Raw genomic sequence first — 20459 nt, 5'->3', positions numbered from 1 at the left:
TAAAGCAAGTATTAGGTGCAGTGAAATGGAAAGCACTAAAAATAATCCATATTCCTAAAGTTTTCAGTTCCTTAAGTCATAGGATTTCTTCTTAAAGAAAAAAAAATCTAAAAAATTATTTAATCCTTTGGAGCAAGTAAGAACAGGAGACTGCCAAGTGAACAGAAGCCCAGAGGTAAATCAGAAATGGGAAAGGGTCAAAAGAAAGAGGTCTTCTCAGGACAGGAACACCTCTTCAGAAGAGGGAGGAGAGAAGAAGGAGAGATCCAGATGGGTAGGAACCCTCAGCCAATTGCTGCACTCGTATGAAGTCCTTGAAAGCTGCCAGTGCTAAGCGGCTGCCTCTGAAGTTGGGAATTGTCTCTAGTTTCTTGTCAGGGATCTCATAAAATTGTCCATTCCCCACAGTGGTGCAAGCAGTATCTCCAGCACCACTGTATTGCATGGCTCAGGTGAGGTGGGCAACCACATCCTAAGGTGCCTCTCCCCCACCACCTCCCTCCCCCCACAAGCAAAGTTAATTCCTCTGCTATGGGCTGTTGGACTGAGCACACCTCATGTCTCGTCTCAGCCAGAACCTCTCTCCAAGGAGAAGCTTCCTAAATACACCCCCTTCTCCCTTTCATGTAACCCAGACTGCTGTCTCCCTCGGACTAGCTCATATGACAGTAGCTGGTGGGCTAGGGGGCTCAGGTTGAGTCCCGTTGCTTGGCACGGGACTAGCAGTGGTTGAGGGAGGCACGCTCTCCACAGAATCTCCTGATTGAATCTCAGGGGTCCTCTGTGGGCTGGGCTCCTCAGAGTGGTCCATGTTGCCTTGGACTTCCTTCCCTCTTTGGATCAGCTGCTCTAAGGTCTTGGGCAAGGGGTAACTCAAGAAGCGCTTCAGTTTGGGCTGGAGAGTGCCTACCACATACTGGATAATTTCCTCCTCATCTGCATCAACATAGAGGGTCTGGTACAAGTCTCTCTTGCGCCAAAGGAACTGGTCCAGGGGCTCCCCCTCTTTCTGGGGCAAATCCAGCTCCCTTTTGATAGCATCCCTAGTCAGAGTCCCCTCGCTGTACTGCAGGAACTCCTTCTTGAACTCGACCCAGTTCTTGACAGAGTCCTGCTTGTATTCCCACCACTTTTTAGCTGGGCCGTTCATGTGGTTTTGGATCTGAGACAGCCAATATTCCTCTGTTCCACCCACCTGCTTTAAGTATTCCTCCAAGTGGCTCAAGAACTCCCGGGGATCCTCAAAGACCTGGGTCTCCACTGGGGAGGCTGGAGCATCCTCCGACACAGAGACCCACTGGTAGGAATCGTGGCCCTGCGGGATGCTGGGCACCTCCCCAGGAGGAGGGGTCAGCGCATACATTTGGCTCATATCAAGGGCATAGTCATAAATCTCCCCCTCACTTGGCCTTATCTCTGGGCCTCCCACCCCAACAGACACAGTCTGCTTGCCATGGTCCCCAGGGCAATATTTGCCTCCCATGGACTCCAGACGGTCCGCCCACTTCTCCAGACGGAAAAAGACCTCCTTCCAAACATTCATCTCTCTCTTGACCCACCTCTCCAGATGGGCAATGGTCTCCTGGCACCTGGCCAGGCAGGCCTTGATGGACTTCTTCCATCTTTGGTTATCAGTTGGGACATGGTCCTCTAAGTTATTCTCTAACTTCCCCACTGATTTCTGCAAGCCTTTCAGCTCGCGCTCCACCTGCTTGGAGACCTCAGACAGGAGGTGCCGGTGGGTCCTCCTGACATGCTCCAACATTTCTGCCCTGCATTTCCCTATCTGCAGGATCACATTGGGCTTGTTGGCAACTCCACGGTGCCCCTGGAAGGAGTGGATGCCCGCATTGGTGACATTATCCAGCTGCATGGCTCCGACCGTGCGAGTGTCAAACACAGAAAGAACTGGGTTGTAAGCCCTGGCGCTAGAGCTGGCTCTCAAAAACCCCACCACAACACTTCCCAAAAGACACACAGAGACTTCTAAACCCCCCTTAAAGGACTTTTCCACACAAACACAACCAAATCAGATATCACCGCAGAGCGAGCTGTTCGGTCCCCGTGGATCCCAGAGAGAGTTGTAGGCAAATTTCTCCCAGTGCCCAGCTGGAAACGCTGGTCTCACGTGCTCAGGGTGTCCCAGAGAGAGTCAGGATCCTCCAGGAACAAGGAGAGGAGTTGGCTAAGATGTCCAGCCCCGCACGCGTGCCCGCTACCTGCTTGTCTGGAGCTGAGAATCTTGAACGGTGGAGAGTCCCCGCTGGAGAAAAACACACAGAGATGCACACAGAAGCTGGAAGCTGCTGCAAAAATCCCGGTGATTTCTCCTCTGGTAAACTTGGCGAGTCAAAAACGCTTTCACTAGAGATGCAAAGAGCTGCTTCTCTTCCCTGTCTGAACTGCCACTAGTCCAGGCTCTTCCATCTACTTATACCCCACACAGCTCAACATGTGGGTGGTGCCCTGCCTCCTCTCGCACTCTCAGCACAGCGTTTATTGGAGGAAAAGCGAGGCCGGTGTCTGTGGCAACCCAGATCTTGGCAGCCTCCCATCGCTTCCCACCCCCTCGCGCACGCCCCCAGACTCGACGCGAGAAGCACTTGAAAGGTGCTGGAGACAGTTGGATAGATGGATGAGTAATCGCACCTTCCGCCTTTCAGATTGCAGGAAAAACACTTATTCATTCCACAACTATTTACTCAGCAAGGTCATCATTAGCATGCTTCCCCTGTCAGGACTCGCAGGGGGGGAGATGAGGAGGAATTCAGTGTGTCACACCAAGAGAGACGCCCACGGGCCCCCGCACACCCTCACACGGGTGCACACACACACACAGAGTGAGCTCACTCCTAATGCAAATGCTTGGAAATGGTGGTAAATCAGCAGGGGAAAAAAAAAAAAAAACAGAAAAAAGAAGAGAGGAGGGGGGAAGGAGAGGGGGAAACACTCAGAGGAGCCACTTCAGTAAAAACTGGAGCACTCTGGACTTTCTAAAGCATTGGTAGGTGGGAATCATCCCCACTGCTTAATTGCACCGGACCAACCGCTATCTTGGGAATATTCAGTAAGGGAGGGGGACGGCATCCTGGGTTTTACACCAAATTAAATCCGCCCATCAAAAGCCTGTTCCGTACTTAGCTTGAATCAGATGCTTAATCAGTTAGCCAACCCACAAGCGCAGATGAAGTTACATTTGTTCTTTGCTCTTGACAAAGCAGGAAATCCAACCATAAAAGGAGTCCCGGGTCTTATATAAGCCAGAGATAAAGGATTCCCTAATCCGAGAGAGTTCCCTGCCGGAACACCCTCGGAGAGGTGCTGAGGACATCCAGGGCTTCTCATCCCCTCTCAGTGACAGTGGCCGGAGGCAGTGGGATTCTGATTCATGAATATCACCTAAAAAGGGGTTTCAAGCCTGTTGCCAGCAGGAAGGTGCCTTGCCTCTGCTCCGGGTGGTGGGCACTGTGCCAGGGAGGCTTAGGATGGGTCCCCACTCCCACGGCTCGTGGCCACATGTTTCCTGGTGGGACTGCAGCCAGCCTGGTAAGAACGAAATGCGGAGGAGACGGATGGTCTTTCAGTGAGGTCCTGCTGAAAGGTCTCAGTGACCCCATGCATTTAGTTAAGGCAGAGTCCCCTTGGAGCAAATTGGCAGTGGTTAAGCTGAAGGGCATGAGGCATGAGGACGCCTTTTCTCCCCCCCATATCCATGTGCTGCAGGAAGGCATATGCCTGTTCCCTACCAGGTGATGGCACACGGACAAACGCTACTGCTGTATGGCTCTCGGGAAACAGGAGGGTTATTTAGGGCAGCAGCAAGCTGGCATAGAAGGGCTGCGTGTTTTCGTTGAAGGTGGGTAGTGACAGTGAGTGCAGAAAGGGACAAAAGCCTGAGGGTGTAAATGCAGGATTCCTAATCCAGCAGACCCTCCCAATGCCACTTTTGCCCCCACACATACCATGATAGTGATATGACTGACAGAGCTCTATGCCCTCTGCCTTGCTTACTTCTCCACTTTCACCCAGCTTCCCTAAGCATGAGATTTTTGTGCACCTGTGTTTGTGTTTAGAAAGGGTCAAAAGTCAATCATCTGAGGGTTTGGGTCAGATCTGGAGCCTTTTATGCTGCAGTGTCTATACCCCAGAGCGTCCGCCTTAAACCTGCGTTGCCAGTAAGAGATCACATGAATTGGGAGGGACTGTGCAATCTCTGTATCTCTGGATTAGTGTAAAAATATTCTCCAGAAAGCTTTTCACCCAGGATCCCCAGAAATGGCCCGTAGGAGACTGCCGGTGGATGAGGACAGGTTATAGACTGGATTTAACTTTTCTAGGTGACCTGGTTTCAACCTCACCTTGTCCCGTCAAATGCCAGTCTGGGATGAACTGGCTATAAAACTTACTCCGCCAAATCTCTCTCTTTCCAGCCCCTGTTACATCTCTTTCCTTCTCCCTTAGTTTTCAGTGGGGGGGATTCATCAGTCTGAATGGCCTCATTTGGCACTTAGGTCTGGTCATAGGATCTCAGGATTATTGAGGCTGGAAGGAACCTCAGGAGGTTTCTAGCTCAACCTCCGACTTTAAATTGAGTCAGTTACTGGGTCAGATGAGGTGGTTCAGGTTTCAGATAAAACCCCAGGGATGGGGGATTGCACAACCTTCTTTGGGCAACCTGCTCCACTGCATGAGTGTCCTCAGAGGCAAACCTTTTTCCTGATATCCAGACTGAGTGTCTTGTTTCAATGTATACCCAATGTCTCCTGTCCTCTCACAAGCCACCTCTATGAAGAGCCAGGGTCTATATCATTGATCACCCCCCCACACAGGCACGGGAGACTGCTGTTAGGTCCCCCCAAAGCCATCGCTTCTCCAGGCTGGACAAGCCCTCATCCCACGTCAGGCACAGGGCGAGTGCTCCAGCCCTGACCATCTCAATGGTCTGTGCTGAACTCATTCCAGTTCATCAATGTCTTCTACTAAGGAGTGTAAACCTGGTTGCAGCAGCTAGATATGATCTAATACGTCCTGAGTAGAGGGGGATAATCACTTCTGTTGATCTCCTGGCTGTACTCATGCTCCCACAGTCCAAGATACTTTTTTTGCTGCCAGGACACACTGCTGGATCATACTCAGCCTGCTCTCCCCCAGCGCTCCCAGGTCCATTTCTGCCACTCAGTTGCTGCCAGGGACTCTTTCTTCCCAGGCACAGAATTTGTCCTTGTTGAATATCATAAGGTTTCTGTTGGTCCTTTCCTCCAGTTTGTCCAGGTGTCTAGATTGATGTAATTCAGCAACCTTTCCACAGAGCTCTCCTCCTAACCTGTGTGCTCTTCTTCTGTGGAGGTGGTGGGGGAGACAGGAGAGGCGAGGAGGAACGGGGGTTTTCCTTCTGGACCTGCTGGGGAATGACTTGCTGATTAAGACATAGTGATAAGCATTTTCATTGTATTTCTAATTAAAGTAAGGTGCGTGGGTAGAGGAGGAGGAGAGAGGGGAGCCGGAAGCAAAGGGAGGAGGGAGACAGAGAGCACTGGGAGCTGACGGGGAGAGGCAATCTGAGGCAGACAGACAATTTCTGGGCACAGAGAGACAGACGGGCATGGAAGGACAAGAGCCATGGACTGGGGCAGGCTGGGGAGGAGGCTCTCATAGCCACAGCAGCTTTATCCCAGGGCTTCACAAAGAGGCAGCCAGACTTCTGTTGAAATTAGCTGCCTGGCCTCAGGGGAGCTGGCAATGGGATGGACGGAGGACACTGCAGGGCATGTGGTCCTCTGGGTGGCCACAGCAGGTCCACGACAATAGGGGATCAAGAAGAGGAGAAAGGGAGGTGGGAAGTGAGTATGACGGAGGGAGAGAAAGGGTGATCAGTGAGCAGGGGTAGTTTCCTCCAAAAGAGCTGAGCAGGAGCAAGGAAGGGAGAGAAAACAACAAAAGCCACATGTCATAGCTCAGCAGGGATGGTGTCAATGTGGATTGTCTCCCTAGAGCTTCCTGAACAGTTTTAAACCCAGTAAATGAGGATCAGACCCCACAAAAATGAGGGGAGAGAAAGAGAAAAGCCAACAGACTAATTACAGGCAGACAAAAGCAGCGCGTGGCAGTAAGCAGCAAAAGAAAACCCCGCTGCGGGGAGAGGGACCAGATGAAAGGGTCACTGACTTGTAGCCAGCACTGGCACCTTCCCCACCACTGTCACAACAGTGCTTTGCCAAGGACACGGTGCACCCAGAGCCCAGTGGCACTCGCCCCTTACAGCCACTCAGGATGCAGCCTTTTGCTGCACCTCACCTTAGAGCAAAACTGATGGGGTTTGGAGTTTTCTTCTGGTTGATGTCCCTTTGCCACCTCATCTGGATAAGTGTTCTGCTCAGATCTACCTTATGGCAAGACATGCCACTTCTTGGAGATGAGCCTGAGCTGTGAGGCAGATGAACCTGGTATGTGAGTGGGAAGGGGGAGATCCCACGGCTTGGGAAAGTTTATGGTGCAGCCGTGTCTGTTAGTGGCTTATGCTTGGAAGAACTCTGCTAGATGCTGTATTACCCTACTGTGATACCAGGGTCCCTCCCCAATTATGCATTGCGATGTGCATTGCGTTCCTTCTCAGAATCACTGTCTGGAGGACCCTGTCTTTCACCAGGGATTCTATGAAGTGGCTAAAGTTAGAAGTCTGAAGGCTGGCGTGCAATTAATCCCATACTCTTGCAGGAACTAATTTTTTCTACTGGTGAACAAGGGATTTTCTGAGTTACCCTATATCTGCTGTGCTAGAATTTTCCCTTTCACTTCAAGAATTGCTTCCTTCTTCTACAAGAAAAAAGAAAAGGAAAAAAAAAAAAGAAACCACAGTCCCTCCCCTCTGCCTCCATGCTCTTTCAATCCCTATTGATTCTTCTATAGGTTACCAGACAAAGCTGGCCAGTCATATCTTTGGTAGCAAAACCCTCAAGAAGGGAATAAAATTAAGAGAAACTAAGGCATTGGGTTTTTTAATTTAGAGAAAAAGAATAACACATTTAATTTACACCATACGTCTCTATTCATCCATCTCCAGCACCAGAACACTTCATTGCATTGAAGCTGGCACTCACAACGCAGAGTTTCACATTCAAAACACAGTTCACGTCAGTGGCTGCATTGTTCCTGGCCACCCATTGTCCTCCACGACTGGGGCCCACACGTCACTTGCTGAGCGGGTGGGGAAGCAAGCGGGAAACTGAGGGCAGCCAGCTATCAATATTAACAATAATAATAATAATAATTATTATTATTAGTGCCACTCCTTCTGGTGCAGAGGAGCTTGCAAGTTCTTTCCTTTTTTCTTTTCATCTGAAAAGCCGTACTTTGTGGGGAAGACAGAGTGCTTTGTTGCCAGACTAAAAATATCTTCTGCATTTTATTGTTTTATTCTCCCCTTATTTAATGGGATGTTTGTTATTTTCATTTCCTCTCTGGGCAAAGGAAATTTTAATGAGTGCCTCCTCGTGCTGCGTTTGCCTCCTCAAGCCTGCCTGAGGCTAAATCAAGAAAGTCAAAGGAGGTGTCAGTACTTTTCACAGCAAGAACCTGAACTCTGCTGTTGCCTGTTATGACCCTCATGAGGTCAACCCAAATAGAAAGACGTCTCCAAATGAACTTCATTTTCCTCCTGTGCACATCACTGACAAGCTGGTAGAGGACATTTGTTGCTAGCAAAACAGCTAGCCCCATGTTGAAGGGCCTGATTCATACCTGGTTTATGAAATTTCATCTGCCTTTATGCCATATGGCTGAAAGATGAATCTGGCCCACATTTGGCCACACACTTGACTCTTCCCCCACCTGCCCCCCTTTAGGGTGCCCCTCTAAGTGTTCTAGTAAAAGTTTCTGAATTTAGTGCTTTTTTTACTCCTCCTCAGCAGTAAACACCGCAAATCACAGGTCTGCTAAATCAGGAAAGGCGGTGGGGTGGCTGTGAAGCTCATAGCCCTGGTTCATCTCCCAGTGTGTCTGGGCTGATGGAGTCCCATCGGTCCAGGAGAGCTGTGCTCCTCACGGTCTGCCAGGACGATGCACCCATACTGCTCTAAGGACTATCTGCTGTCCACGGAGCCAGTCCTACCCTCCCCTGCAGCCCTGGCTCTGCTTTACCATTTCTATCTGGGTTTAATGTTCATACCACCATGGCAGGGTGAGATGAGGTCCAGTGGTGATGGAGCACTGGGAGATCGCAGCCACACAGGGAAAATGGGACATTGTCCTTTTTGGTGGCAGATTGCCGGGCCATCAAACCTGCCTTGGTCATGTGGTGAGCCAGGGGAAGCTGTGCAGCCATGTGTTTGGCAAAACTAGCTACTCACATGATGAGGAGAGACTTGATCAGACTGCCCCATAGCTTACCTGCTTCTGCTCCTTAGACACATCATGCCGTTCCCATGGGTGAGGTTGTGTTAAGCCTCTCTTTCACTTTCTTAGCACGTACATGGATTTTCCCTCCTGGACTAGGGCATTTGGGAAGGCTATTAGTGTTGGTGGGAGCCTGGTTTTCCATCATTGAAGCTGGACTGGCTCATGGGAAGACTTCCAAGCTGCAGACTCCCTGATACGGGTTGTGGGGAGGAGGAAGCCATGGAAGATTCCTGTGGCCATAACAGAAAATACTGCTTTGTTGTGGTTGTTAGCATCCAGTCCCAGTCCCATGGAGAATCCACCACAGCCACTTTTTCCCATCAAATTCCATAGTCCTACCCCTCCTGTGAGTGGCAACAGCTCTGTTCCTTTGAGGGGAAATGTCAGAGGAAGCTAAGGAGTGCTCAGACAAAGCAGATCCAGATTTGGAGGGGATGCAGAACCCTCTTTGCACACGGTATTGTAGGTATCCTCCAAGATGTGCAACAGCAACAAAAGCCATGTTTGTTTGGACACCACCATGCTAACTTCATTCTCAAATTCCCTATTAACTTCCCTCTGGCTGATACACCTAACCTGGGTTAGAGATCTCCAGAATCATAATTGGGACACACTAAGCAGGATTTTTTTTCTTTTTTCAGGTCCAGATCCCTTCATCTGCAAATGTCTATAGTTCAGTCTTCTGTTTATCCAAAAATACTCTTCTCTGCCTGAACCATGGATCAGTTATTGCCTTGCTGAGTAGATGGGCAGTTTTCCTCTCTTCAGGCACACATAAAACCCCCCTAAATGCTTTATTTGTCTTCATTCAAGCTGAAATCCCCAAACATTTTCAAACCTGCCTACCCCAGCTTGGCTAGGATTTGGCCACATAGGTGTCCTTGGACAGCAGCCCAGGCAGGTTCGAAGCCATGCTCTGCCTAATTTGGCACTAGGGTTTCAAACCCCGTCTCCTCAGTGCTGGGACATTCCTAAAGGTAAAGGAAACATTAAATGCATTATCAGCTCATTTTGTGGACATTGTTTGTTTACTTGTTCGTTTCTTGTAAAGCTTGGACAGTTATTTCCCTGCCCATGGACCATGAACATCCTCCTTCGATGGTGAGGTACAGGACGCTCTACCTCTCGCTTAATAGGAATGTGTCTGACTCTTAGCAGTGGGGTCCATGGCAAAGGGCACCAAAGGGACACAGGGCCTTTATACGGTCGCAGTGGGACATGAGGCTGCTGTTGCCAGCCAAATCCATGTCTCTAGAGCTCTGTATGCTGATGTCTGTCAGTTCTCAGCTAGCTATTCTCACAGCCATCATCACCGTGAAGCCATAAACTAGGCCACCACTCACCTGTTTTTAGCAATTGTATAACTCAGTGGTTACTCGATTTACCTTTTTTCAACTTTTGCCTTTTGCTTCTCCTTCTCCTAAGCTATTTCTCTTATTTTTCTTCTCCCCTGGGCATGGCTGTTAACAAAGTGTTTCCCCTAAGCATCTTTTCTTTCCATTGCTAATCTCTCCTAGCCACAGGGAGCCACAGCTTGAGTCAGTGCAGGAGTTGTTGTGTCCCCTCAGCTCAAGACAACAACAGAGCAGCTGCCTCACGTGGTCATGGGGAGCCTGCATCACTAATAACAGAAAGGGTAATGTTAGATCACTTCTGAAGGGAAGGGAGCCTCATCCAGCACACCCTCATCCCAGTCTAATTCAACCAGCTTTTCCATTTCCATTATTTAAGTCCCTGTAAATGAGAGATAGGTAATTAGGGACAGCAGGAAAGCTCAGGGGAAACAGAGGAACATGAGAAGCAAGCAGCGGACTGTACTAATTTCTTCTTTCCAAACATATGAGGCCCCAAACATCACTAAAAGACATATTAGAGCAGGGCTAGCAGTAGCTGGGGAGTGAGCTGCTGTGTAAAGCTCTCCAGGAGCTTTCTCTTCCCCAGAAAAAACTTTAGCACAGTGCCACAGCTCCCCAGTACACCAGTACCCCCACACTGAACACAACTGCTTGGTGGTCTCAGGCTGGAGATCACCAGGTCCGTGGGAGCAAAGCACTGCAGAGGCTTCACATTTCTGCACTGAGAAAGGTGTGTATTTGGGAGCATGCAACAATCTGGGAGCATGCAACAATGGAAATGGGAATTTACTCAATCTCCCTTCTTCTCACAGAGGTTTTCTCTCAGGAGGGCTGGTCCCATCTGGATAGAAGACTGCTGAGAAGGGAAGATTTTTCCCCCACGGGTCTGTTCAACTTCCTGGCCAAACTGGGGAGGGGGGAAGAGCAAAAAGATAAATCAGAAGCTGCAATTATAGCCAGGGTTATTTATGCCTGATTTTAGTGAAAGGTCCCTAAGGACTGAAGAACAATTTTTGCATGTGCCTCAGAGATGACCTGGGGAGCGATGGTCCTGCTGTAGGTCTACAGGGATGGGATAGGCAGCGCTGCCCTGTTGCTGGGCTCGTGATTTCAGCCTGGCAGATGCTGGGAAGGCAGTGGCAGCTCTCTCCCAGCACAATAGGATTTAGCTCTCCATGGGTCCTCGCAGGAATGTTGCAACAGAGAGAGGGAAGGATCTGGGGGGAGATGCAGTGGCATCCAGCCAACCGAGCCAACGCTTCTCTGCCGATCGCCACTGTTTCTCCCCGCTTGACACAGACGGTGGCCTCGCCGCTCACCTTCTCAAAGAAACCCCAGCCCACGCTGTGGGGGAGGACGTGGTGTCCCGGATTTCCCACCTGACACCCCCATTTTCTGTTTTTCAGCAGTCGGGTTTGGCTGCGGGGAGGAAGGGAAGGGAAAGGCAGCAGCTCCATATTAATAGGTTCCCTAACGAGAAGCCCGGCAGAGGTTAGTATCCGTCCCTGCGGCTACCTGAAGCGCCCTGAGCCGTCCCTGAATGAGACACCAAGGTGGGTGGGTGTGTGGGGGAGAAGGGGTGAGTGGGAGCAGGGAGAGGGGAAGACAAAAGGAATGAGCAGCCTGTGTGTGCCAGAGATCGTATCTGCTGCATGCTCCTGCTTTTCCTTCACCTGCCTGTAAACAGGGAAGGGAGACAGCCTGCCAGGTGAGCTTTGCAGGGGGTGAAAATGGACCAGGGCAGCACCCCCTGGGCATTGCTAAAATAGGGATGCTGTGGGCACGGCTCCCTAAATGTGGTGCCTGCCCTGGAGGGGGGGGTTACAGCCATCTTTCCTCCTCCCCATGCTCTGCATCAGGGAGGAGGAGAAGGTGCCTGCAGTGCTGCTTTGCTCAGAGCCTGGAAGGCTCTCTGAAGTGATGCTAGTGCTCAGGGAGTTTGTGAAGGAGGGGAAAACCCTGAGATGTAGAGTTTTATGAACTCCATGATAAACACATGCATACCCCTCCTTCCCATCCACCGCTTGCTCTCCAAAATCCTCCAACTCCCTCCCCAGGTTTTGCATGTGATGGATGTGCACCATTGTCTGCTATGTGAAGTCTTGTGAGGGCAAGGCAATCTCATCAGGGTACCCCATATTTCTGCCAGAAGACATGCAGGAAGCTGACTGAAAACCAACCTCCACCCAAAGCTTTAGTTCCGGACACAGAGGCTCTTAAAAGCATGTTTATCATCACTTACATTATTAACAAGGAGGCTGTCGTTGTCCAGAATAGTCATGGAGTAGGGTGCCCTTCCTGGGATTTGCAGAAAAACCATGTTCACAACGTCTTTCTTTTAACTAGGACATGAATTGTGATTCCTTCACATCTGAAGAGTTCCAACCTCCACGTAGCTAACTAATCCAGCATCTTCTGCAAGAGATTTATTGTTTTGGATAACTGGTCAAACATCAGGCCAGACAAAGGTATAGCTCAGAATGTATACACCAGGCCATGCATCCCATATCTCACAGGAAAGCTAACACCACCTCCCTGCTTCAGTCACACACAAAGCATAGGGATCCCACAAGGAGTGACTGAGCCTTCTCCCAACCCAGCAGTACCTCCTCAGGTGTTCACCTAGGACAGATGGGTCCAGACCTAGAAGGGATCTGAATTCACAACGTCCAGGCTGGCCACCCCTGTTCGCCCACCCTGAAAGTGCCTTATTTCTTTGCTCAGCTCCGTAAACAGAGGGTTTCCCCTTCAGGCCCTGTTCAGTCTAGATGAGTTTGCATTGTGGCCTGGTAGAGTGCAGAGGAGACCACAGAGGCTTGAAAGGCAATTACCCAAGAGCTTCCAGGTAGGATCCTGCTTGATCTCTGAAAAGACACCTTCCTCCTCTTAATTTGGGGCCTGAACAACCAGCACAGAACTTTTTCCTTCTTCCTTTCTAATGTCCTCTCTCCAAATACTTGTGGAGATTGCCTGTGACATTTAGAACAGCTAAAATTGTCTCAATTAAATATCTTCACTGTTTTCCTTTGTTCTCTTTTTCTTTCTGGTTCTTTCCTTCCAGGCAGCCGGAACATATTCTTTAGACACTTTTTAAAAACAAAAGAAAAAAAACCCTACCCCAAACACCCAACAGCTAAGACTCATGTAGCTTCAGTTAGGCTTTGTTTAGAAACACGGATGAAATAGATGATGTGAAAAAATCTGAAAAGACCCATTGCCCCAGTCTTCATCCATAGGAAACAGGAGAGTAGTCTTACTCACCTAAGCCACCAAATCCTCCCTTTGTGCATTACAGGTCTACTGGAGCTGTGGGAGAAAGGGCTAACGGGTTGTGCGCTGATTTTTGGGACACGCTTGGTACCATGAGGTAGGAACATGATAGTTCTGCTGTGCTCTGGGCTATTTCCCCTGCCTGTCCACATGTTCATCATAACAATATCTGGCACTTTTTATTGACCCCTCAGCTTTGCAAATTCCCTGCCAATCTGTTCTGGGAGAGAAAATTCCTTCCCAGCATTGAATTTGGCAGCTGTCTCATCCCTGTGCCTGACAGCATGAATCACCAGAGTTAAGTAACAAACCCATTTATACATCAAGACACCATCACTGTCCAAGCAATCATTCTTATGCTTTTCTTATGAAGCTGATTACAGTGGATTCTGCCTATACTCATCTTATTCCCCCTCCTTTGTTCCCTAATTTTCCTCCCAATAACTTCTGGATGTTTTGCAAAACAGAGAAAAACTTCAGAAGGGGGCTGGGATGCTAGGGAGAGTCAGAAAATATTTTCTAACCCCTAAGAAGGGTTGTTTGCTACTAATTTTATGAGTTTCTGGGAAACCACTCGGGGAATCTCACCAAACCCTGTTTGGCAAGAACAAGCAGATTGCTAATGAGGTAGTATGCCACCTGGTTTGTGTATTATTGTCTTACAAATATACCTACATACCCCCACACACTTTAATGCACCTGTTATTTATACAAGGGTTTTCTTGGTGCTGTTTTTCTGCTTTCTTAGTACCCATTTTATTGCTCTGGTCTATTGACAGTTATTACAAAAATGATTCCTGAATGCATTTGGTTTATCCTTCTGAAAATGAAGTTTTGATGGGTTGAAATGGCAGTGGGTGATCCATCTTGAAAGAAAGATCTGGGGAAAGCATAGTGCATTGTGAGTTTGTGGAGGCAGAACGGGATCTGCAAATGTTATTAAGCCTGGGAAAAGCAACAGGACTTGTACACTGAGCATAACTGCAGGATTGCAATATTCAGTAACTGACACAAAACAAATTTAGGCTGAGACTTGTGTCTCTCAGTGCTTAGCTCCAAGACAAAACTCTCAGACTAGGCATTCTCCTGTTGTCTGGTCAGCCTGGGTCCATGCAGGACACAACCAAGGAGATGGCCACTGCCCTCTCTTTTCTGCACAGTAGCTGAGGTACCCTCATAAAGCTTAGAAATTTCTGCCTCAAATACCTTCCTTTGCCTGACTGGAAACAAGAATTTGGTGAACACAGACCTCTGCTTTACCAAATTGCCCCACCACTCTGAGTGAAATACATCCAAGATCTCTCAGGTCTCTCTCTTTGTATAACAGAGTCACAAGAGCAAACGCTAAAACTTAGCTTTCCCAGCAAAGAATGATTCAGACTTGGGAAGAACTTAAATACCAGGTCTGGGATTTGTTTCTGCTGTGTCTCCCTACCCCTGAGTATGTGGATATTTCACTACAGGGCAGACTGCAAATTTTCACCCGGATCCAGATAATTTCTCTTAGGCAGCAGCAGGACCACAGCCTGCATCCCTCCATCCAAGGTACATGCTTCAAGCATGGGGATACCGCACGTAGGGACAGCAGTGCTGTTATTCATAGCCTGGATTCCTAGGAGCCAAACCTTCAATGAAAATTTTAAAGAAACCCTAGTGACCCCCTATCCCCGCGAAGGATGGGCTAACAATCTCAGCATCTTTTAGAGATCAGACTTAAGGAGGAAGAAGGAAAGGGCTGTGACAGGCATAGTTTGGCAGACGGGCTTCATTAACTCTGTTTTTCAAAGATGCATTTATATCTCCAGAACAACAATTGAGCTATCTCAGGCCCCATATTCCATCCTTTTTAGTACATCCCTTCATAGCTATTGCAGTAGGTAGCAAGCACCCACAGTCCCCTTTGTGCCATTATCTCATTCTTTCCCTAACATATTAAACTGCCATCAAAGATGAGGTTTGCAAACATAGTTTGTTGCCTACTGGAGCCTTACATTTCAGAGCTATTGCTGCTGCTGTTGCATATTTTGTGGAATTTTTTTCAAGCAGTCCAGTTTTGCTAATGGGCTCACTTGGGGGTCTGTTGAACTGCAGGGAAAATGGAGACAAGCAACCTTCCTGCTGGGAGACCTTTGCAAACCTCAAGAAACCTTTTTCAGAAACAGGAGTTCCATGTTCTTAATGAGATCATTTTCAGAAAAGTCTGGAAAAAGAGAAAGAAGAGAAAATAGCGACAGCAAAATAGAGATAATCACTAAAAATGCTTTTCAAGTAAACCAGAAGCCCACTCAGTGTAATGAGACAGAAAAATTTCAAGAAACCTAAAGGAGGAACATGTGCTTTATTTGACACATCAGAGCCAAGTCAGTATGTGAAAAGCAATAGCATTCTGACCCTGCAGTTGACTGTCAGTCCCCTGGTGCAGATAGCAGGATTAAGAGTGGAGAAATAGGACAATATCCCATCGGTGGCATAGTTTGGTGCCAGGAAGTCTGCAATGAAAACTAAGATTTATGATGAATGTGATGTTCTGAGTTGGGTAGAAGAGGTCAGCTCTCTGCTCCTACATCTGGTTGATGCATTCACCCCCATTAAAAAAAAGAGTGCACTCAGCAAGGGGTGGTGAACCCACACAGGCCCACAAAGGCCAGCTTCATGCCTCTCGACATGGCCAGGCGCGTCAGCTATTAGGATAAGCATTCAGCGGTGGCTTTCTGCATGGATGTAATGCGCTAACTTTTGAAAGCTGCATCTGGTTGATGCCAGATGGATATTTTAAAAATAACAGGCAAATCAGCCTTGAGTTATACGAAAATTGGAAGAATGGGAGGCAGGAGAGTGGGGACAAAGGGATCTCTTGTCATCTGTTTGACATGGCCAAAGTCTCAAACACCGGTGTGGGAGTGGTAGATCAAACAGTTGGTTGATGGCATGAAATGACACCTCCAGCACATCTGTGCCCATCGTGCCAACGTGGTTTAACAGGATGACACTTTTCTGAAGTCTCCAGAAGCCAGGGCATGAGTACAGGGAGGTGCCAGAGAAAATGTACAAAAAGAACGTCTAGCTCAAAACACAGTCTGCAACATTTTCCATGAGTTAATGCCTATAGAAGAGTATAATAACAGAAAAGAAGAATGTAGTGTTATATCACCAGATACTCTCCTAATCCTCAGAGATTTGTGGCTCAGGCACCGCATGAACCAAAACGGGTAATTTCATATTCACATGCTCTTCATGAAGTTTTTTCCTTCCATTCTTCTGCTCAGTCACCTTATGAATGTCTGTACACTTTGGGGATCTGTAATGTTTTACAGCAGGGAGTTGCACAGATAACCAGGGACTGTGTGAAGAAACTCCTCCTTTTTCTTTGTTCTGAGCTTGGTACTTGCTCATTTCAAGTGATAACCCTTCATCAGAAGAGACAATAATCAATCAACCCCTAATGACTTCTCTCGAGATCCTATAATATCCTTCCTTTTGCCCTTTCTTTTTCCAGACTGAATAAACAAGGTTTACACAGCCATTCCCTGTGCAGAAGTGACTTTATTACCCCTTTCAACTGGTTAGGTTTTTTCACATCCTTCTTGGAACAGGGACACGAAAACAAAACAGACAGTATTCAAGATGCGAATGAAACAGGAGTTTTTGCAGTGGGAATGAAGACAGATGAGAGAGGACAACAAGGAACATGGAGTATGGCGAGCCCACACTCTGTAGACCCCCTTGGTGCAAAGGACACTCAAGTGACCTGAGGAAACCCCCAGAAGGAAATCAAAGGTGAAGTACAAGGCTACCTATTAGAAAGTTTCTGGTGTAGGGGGGCAAAGTGGGGACAGAGATGGAAATGGGGACAGTTTCATTGAGGGAAATAAGTGTCAGGACAGCGTATTTTTCCAGCAGGAGAACACGGTGGCTATCTGTCTCTCTTTCATGACAGTGGATAGGCTGTCAGAGGAGTTTTCCCGAATCTCTGCATTTGCATAGTGCAGCACTGAGCTGGACATGTGTGTGGTAGGGAGAGGTGTCCACAGCTCTGGCTCAGAAAAACAGCATCTGCTAAAAGCTGCAATTTTGACCTGCCCACAAGGCAGCCAGAGCAGTCATCCCAACTTCACGCCTCCTTCCACTTCATTCAGTCCCCTTAGCAGAGCTGCCTATGGAGCTCCAGCCCCTAGGTCTGAAACGAACCAGAGGGACAGGTTTAATTTCTTTCTCTTTAATGAGGGAAGTCTGAGCTTCCAACTTCTTCCAATCTGACATGTTAAACTGGTAGCACTAGTTTTCCTTCTGACGACTTTGCTCATAGGGTTTCAGTTGTGAAGTTTCACCATCTGAATAAGCCAACTTCCCAGCAAGTGAGCTTCTCAAATTTCTAATTTAACTGCAGTGTAGCACTTTCTTCAAGGCTTGTTCTTTACCAGATCCTTAATTTCATCATTTCCACCAGCACTCCTAGCATTTGCAAAGTGGTAGCGTAGCTCATCTTTCAGTAGGAATTTTGTACCCAGCTGAAGCTTGAGTATTTCCAGCAAGGCAGAGTGGGTTGTCAAATACCACAGTTCCCATGCTGGGATCATTTCTTCCTTTCTGAGGAAAGCTGGTGAGAAACAGAACTGCTTTGGTTTCTGCAGTCACTTTCCTTGACAAGGAGAAAGCTGGTGAAGCAAAAATGGGACAGCTGGCAGGGCAGAGCTAAGTCACAGGTGAGCCAGGCTTCTGCACAAGCTGACCTGGCAGGTCTCCATTTCCTAGGGAGAAACCTGCAGATGGCTCCTTGTCACCTAGTCACTTAGATCCAACAGGGCATGGATGATGTGGGCTCTATGGAGTGACAGCCTCTGAGAAAACCTGCTTGGAGGGGTGTTACCAGTGAAAATGTGGCTCTAAGAGTTATTCCTATCATCTTGTGTATTTATCCAGCACAGCCATTCTCGTTCTAAGATCTTTGATAATTGTTGACCTTATTTGTCCCTGGTAGTTGATATTTGGGCCAGGTGTTTAAACATAGGCTTAAGCATTGATGACAGATCCATAGACAGGTACTGAAAGGCAAGGTGCGGTTGTTGTTCCTTACAACTTCTTGAATATGGCTCAAGAGGAACGGTCTGCAGCCATGTTCATATGATTTCCCTATGGAGCATCTCCCTGTGACATTTTCAAAGAGAGAGAAGTAGATTAGGTGGACCATTAATCTGACCTAGGAGGGCACATTTTATGTTCCTAGGTGCCTGGTGCTTTTGAAGAGGCCCAAGAGCATTTAAGCCATCGTCACAGGCCTGGAAGATGTGAGATGGGTCGTGAAGAAAGCCTACAGTCCTCTGAAGTAGGAGCTGTGGGATAGCTGGGATAGCCTAAGGTAACATAAATAGTACTGATTATGTATATTTAGGCAACCTGAATGGAGTTCTTGTGGTGGGATTGTATTTGAGATGAAAGGCATGGTTCAATTGCCTGCAGGACAATAGGCAGGTCCAACTCCACTCAAAGCCCAAAGGCTTTAGGAGTTTTCCTACTCTGGGTGTATTGCTTCTGAAACCCTTTGTAGTTCAGCTACACACAACATCCCGTGGAATGCCTGGAGAGGAGAAGGCTCAGGGCAATGTCATCAATGTATATAAGTATCTGAAGGGAGGGTGTAAAGAAGATGGACTCAGGTTTTTCTCAGTGGTGTCCAATGACAGGACAAGAGTCAAGTGTCCACCGAGCCAGTGTGAACAGTAAAGGTCTGAAAGATAATTATGTTCCATCAGGTTTTGTGAAAATTAGTGCCACAGCAGGGCTGAAGTAGCTCAGCTGGGAGAGCGTTAGACTGAAGATCTAAAGGTCCCTGGTTCAAACCCGGGCTTCAGCAGTGTTTTCCTGTAGCTTTTTGTGGCCGGTGCTGGGCTCTGCTGTACAAGAGAGATATGGAGCTACTGAAGAGAGTCCTGCAAAGGGCCAGGAAGATGATGAAGGCACTGGAGCATCTCTCCTATGAGGAAAGGCTGAGAGAGTTGTTCAGCCTGGAGAAGAAAAGTATCAGGGGGTATCCTCTCAATGTATATGAATACCTGAAGGGAGGGTGCAAAGAGGACGGAGGCAATCTCTTTTCAGTGGTCCCCAGTAACAGGAAAAGAGGCAATGGGCACAAACTGAAACACAGGTCGTTCCCTCCGAACATCAGGAAATGCTTTTTACTGTGAGAGTGACTGAGCACTGGCACAGGTTGCCCAGAGATGTTGTGGAGTCTTCATCTTTGCAGACATTTAAAAGGTGCCTGGACATGGTCATGGGCAACTGGTCGTAGGTGGCCCTGCTTCAGCAGGGGGTTGGACCAGATGACCTCCAGAGGTCTTTTCCAACCTCAACCGTTCTGAGTCTATTAAACAGGGACATAGTTTTACAATTCAAGGGCTTCCTGCAAAAATAGTGATATACAGGGGTTTTTTGTTCCCTCAATCCTCAACTGCCTGTTCCTAGTCCTATGTCATGGACTGCCCTGTAAAGACGTAGTAATGTTGACCCACTGGTGTACAGGGCCATGCAAGAAATCAAAACTGTGATTTGGGAAAGGAAAAATACCCTGTCAAAAATAGTTAATTATAGTCTGAATCAGAACTGACCTTGAAGCAATTCCTCTCCCTAAAGTTTGTCTTTTTCCAGGCTGAAGAGTTCCGGTGTGTCTTCTTATTTCTCATAGGAAAACAGCTCCAGATCAGTGATGAAGCTTTCTACTCCTTTCCTGAACCTTTTATACTCTTACACTGACCTTTATAAAATTATAGTATTCAATGTGCAGGCACCCCAAAGAGTTCTACAACTGAGTAACTGTGTCTTCTGTTTTGTTCTCTGTCCCTTTCTGACTAATTCCTGATCTGTGGAGTCCTTCAGGTGAACTGCAGAGACAAGACCTGAATTGCCAGTTGTCCAAAAAAAAGAATTGAGAAGCAGTGAACCTTTGACTATCAATTTCTCAAAGATCAACCCCAATACTCATCCAGTCTCTCCTCCGTAATAGGGCAGAGACCTCTTCTTTCTCCCTTTCATTCTGGTGGTGCTCTTTAATCTCTGGATGTAATCCTATCAGATCCTGAAGCACTTCCAGGAGATGTCTTCCCTGATCAGGATGTGAATAACGACTTGTGAGTAAATTAATGACATCATGACCTGCTTACACCTTGAAGAGATAGCATGGGTCCTGCTGGGCAAATGCCTCTATCAACAGCCACCACGCACTAGCAGGTAGGGCCAGAATATGCATTGCCCTCCTGCATAGCTCAGGAAATATAGCAGCCACTTACCCATCACCGCCCTTTGCAGACCTGACGTACTCAGGCAGGATCCTCTGGCTCAAGGATGCACCAAGTAGAAAATGCCTTCCTTTTGACCCTTTACTCCTACTGTCGATGCCTGCAACTAAATTGGTTGCAAGCTTCCTGGTCCCCAAACTGGATAAGAGTA

General features: G+C 47.9%; 1 protein-coding gene and 1 non-coding gene across 2 annotated transcripts; one reads left to right on the top strand and one right to left on the bottom strand.

The window, feature by feature from the left end:
- Positions 1-658: 658 nt before the first annotated feature.
- ARC (activity regulated cytoskeleton associated protein) lies at positions 659-1873 on the bottom strand. Its single transcript, XM_009819857.2, has one exon. It carries the CDS (start codon positions 1871-1873, stop codon positions 659-661), a length of 1215 nt encoding a protein of 404 aa, XP_009818159.1.
- Positions 1874-18797: 16924 nt separating this feature from the next.
- TRNAF-GAA (transfer RNA phenylalanine (anticodon GAA)) lies at positions 18798-18870 on the top strand. The gene has a single exon. It is a non-coding gene; the product is annotated as a tRNA-Phe (tRNA).
- Positions 18871-20459: the final 1589 nt, after the last annotated feature.

This window comes from Gavia stellata, chromosome 3 (genome assembly GCF_030936135.1).
Source record: "Gavia stellata isolate bGavSte3 chromosome 3, bGavSte3.hap2, whole genome shotgun sequence".
In the NCBI taxonomy this organism is placed as follows: domain Eukaryota; kingdom Metazoa; phylum Chordata; class Aves; order Gaviiformes; family Gaviidae; genus Gavia; species Gavia stellata.
This window is presented reverse-complemented; position numbering and strand designations above follow the sequence as displayed.

Excerpts from the sequence above, each read along its gene's own strand:
- ARC (XM_009819857.2), bottom strand. The coding sequence starts at position 1,873 with ATGCAGCTGGATAATGTCACCAATGCGGGCATCCACTCCTTCCAGGGG.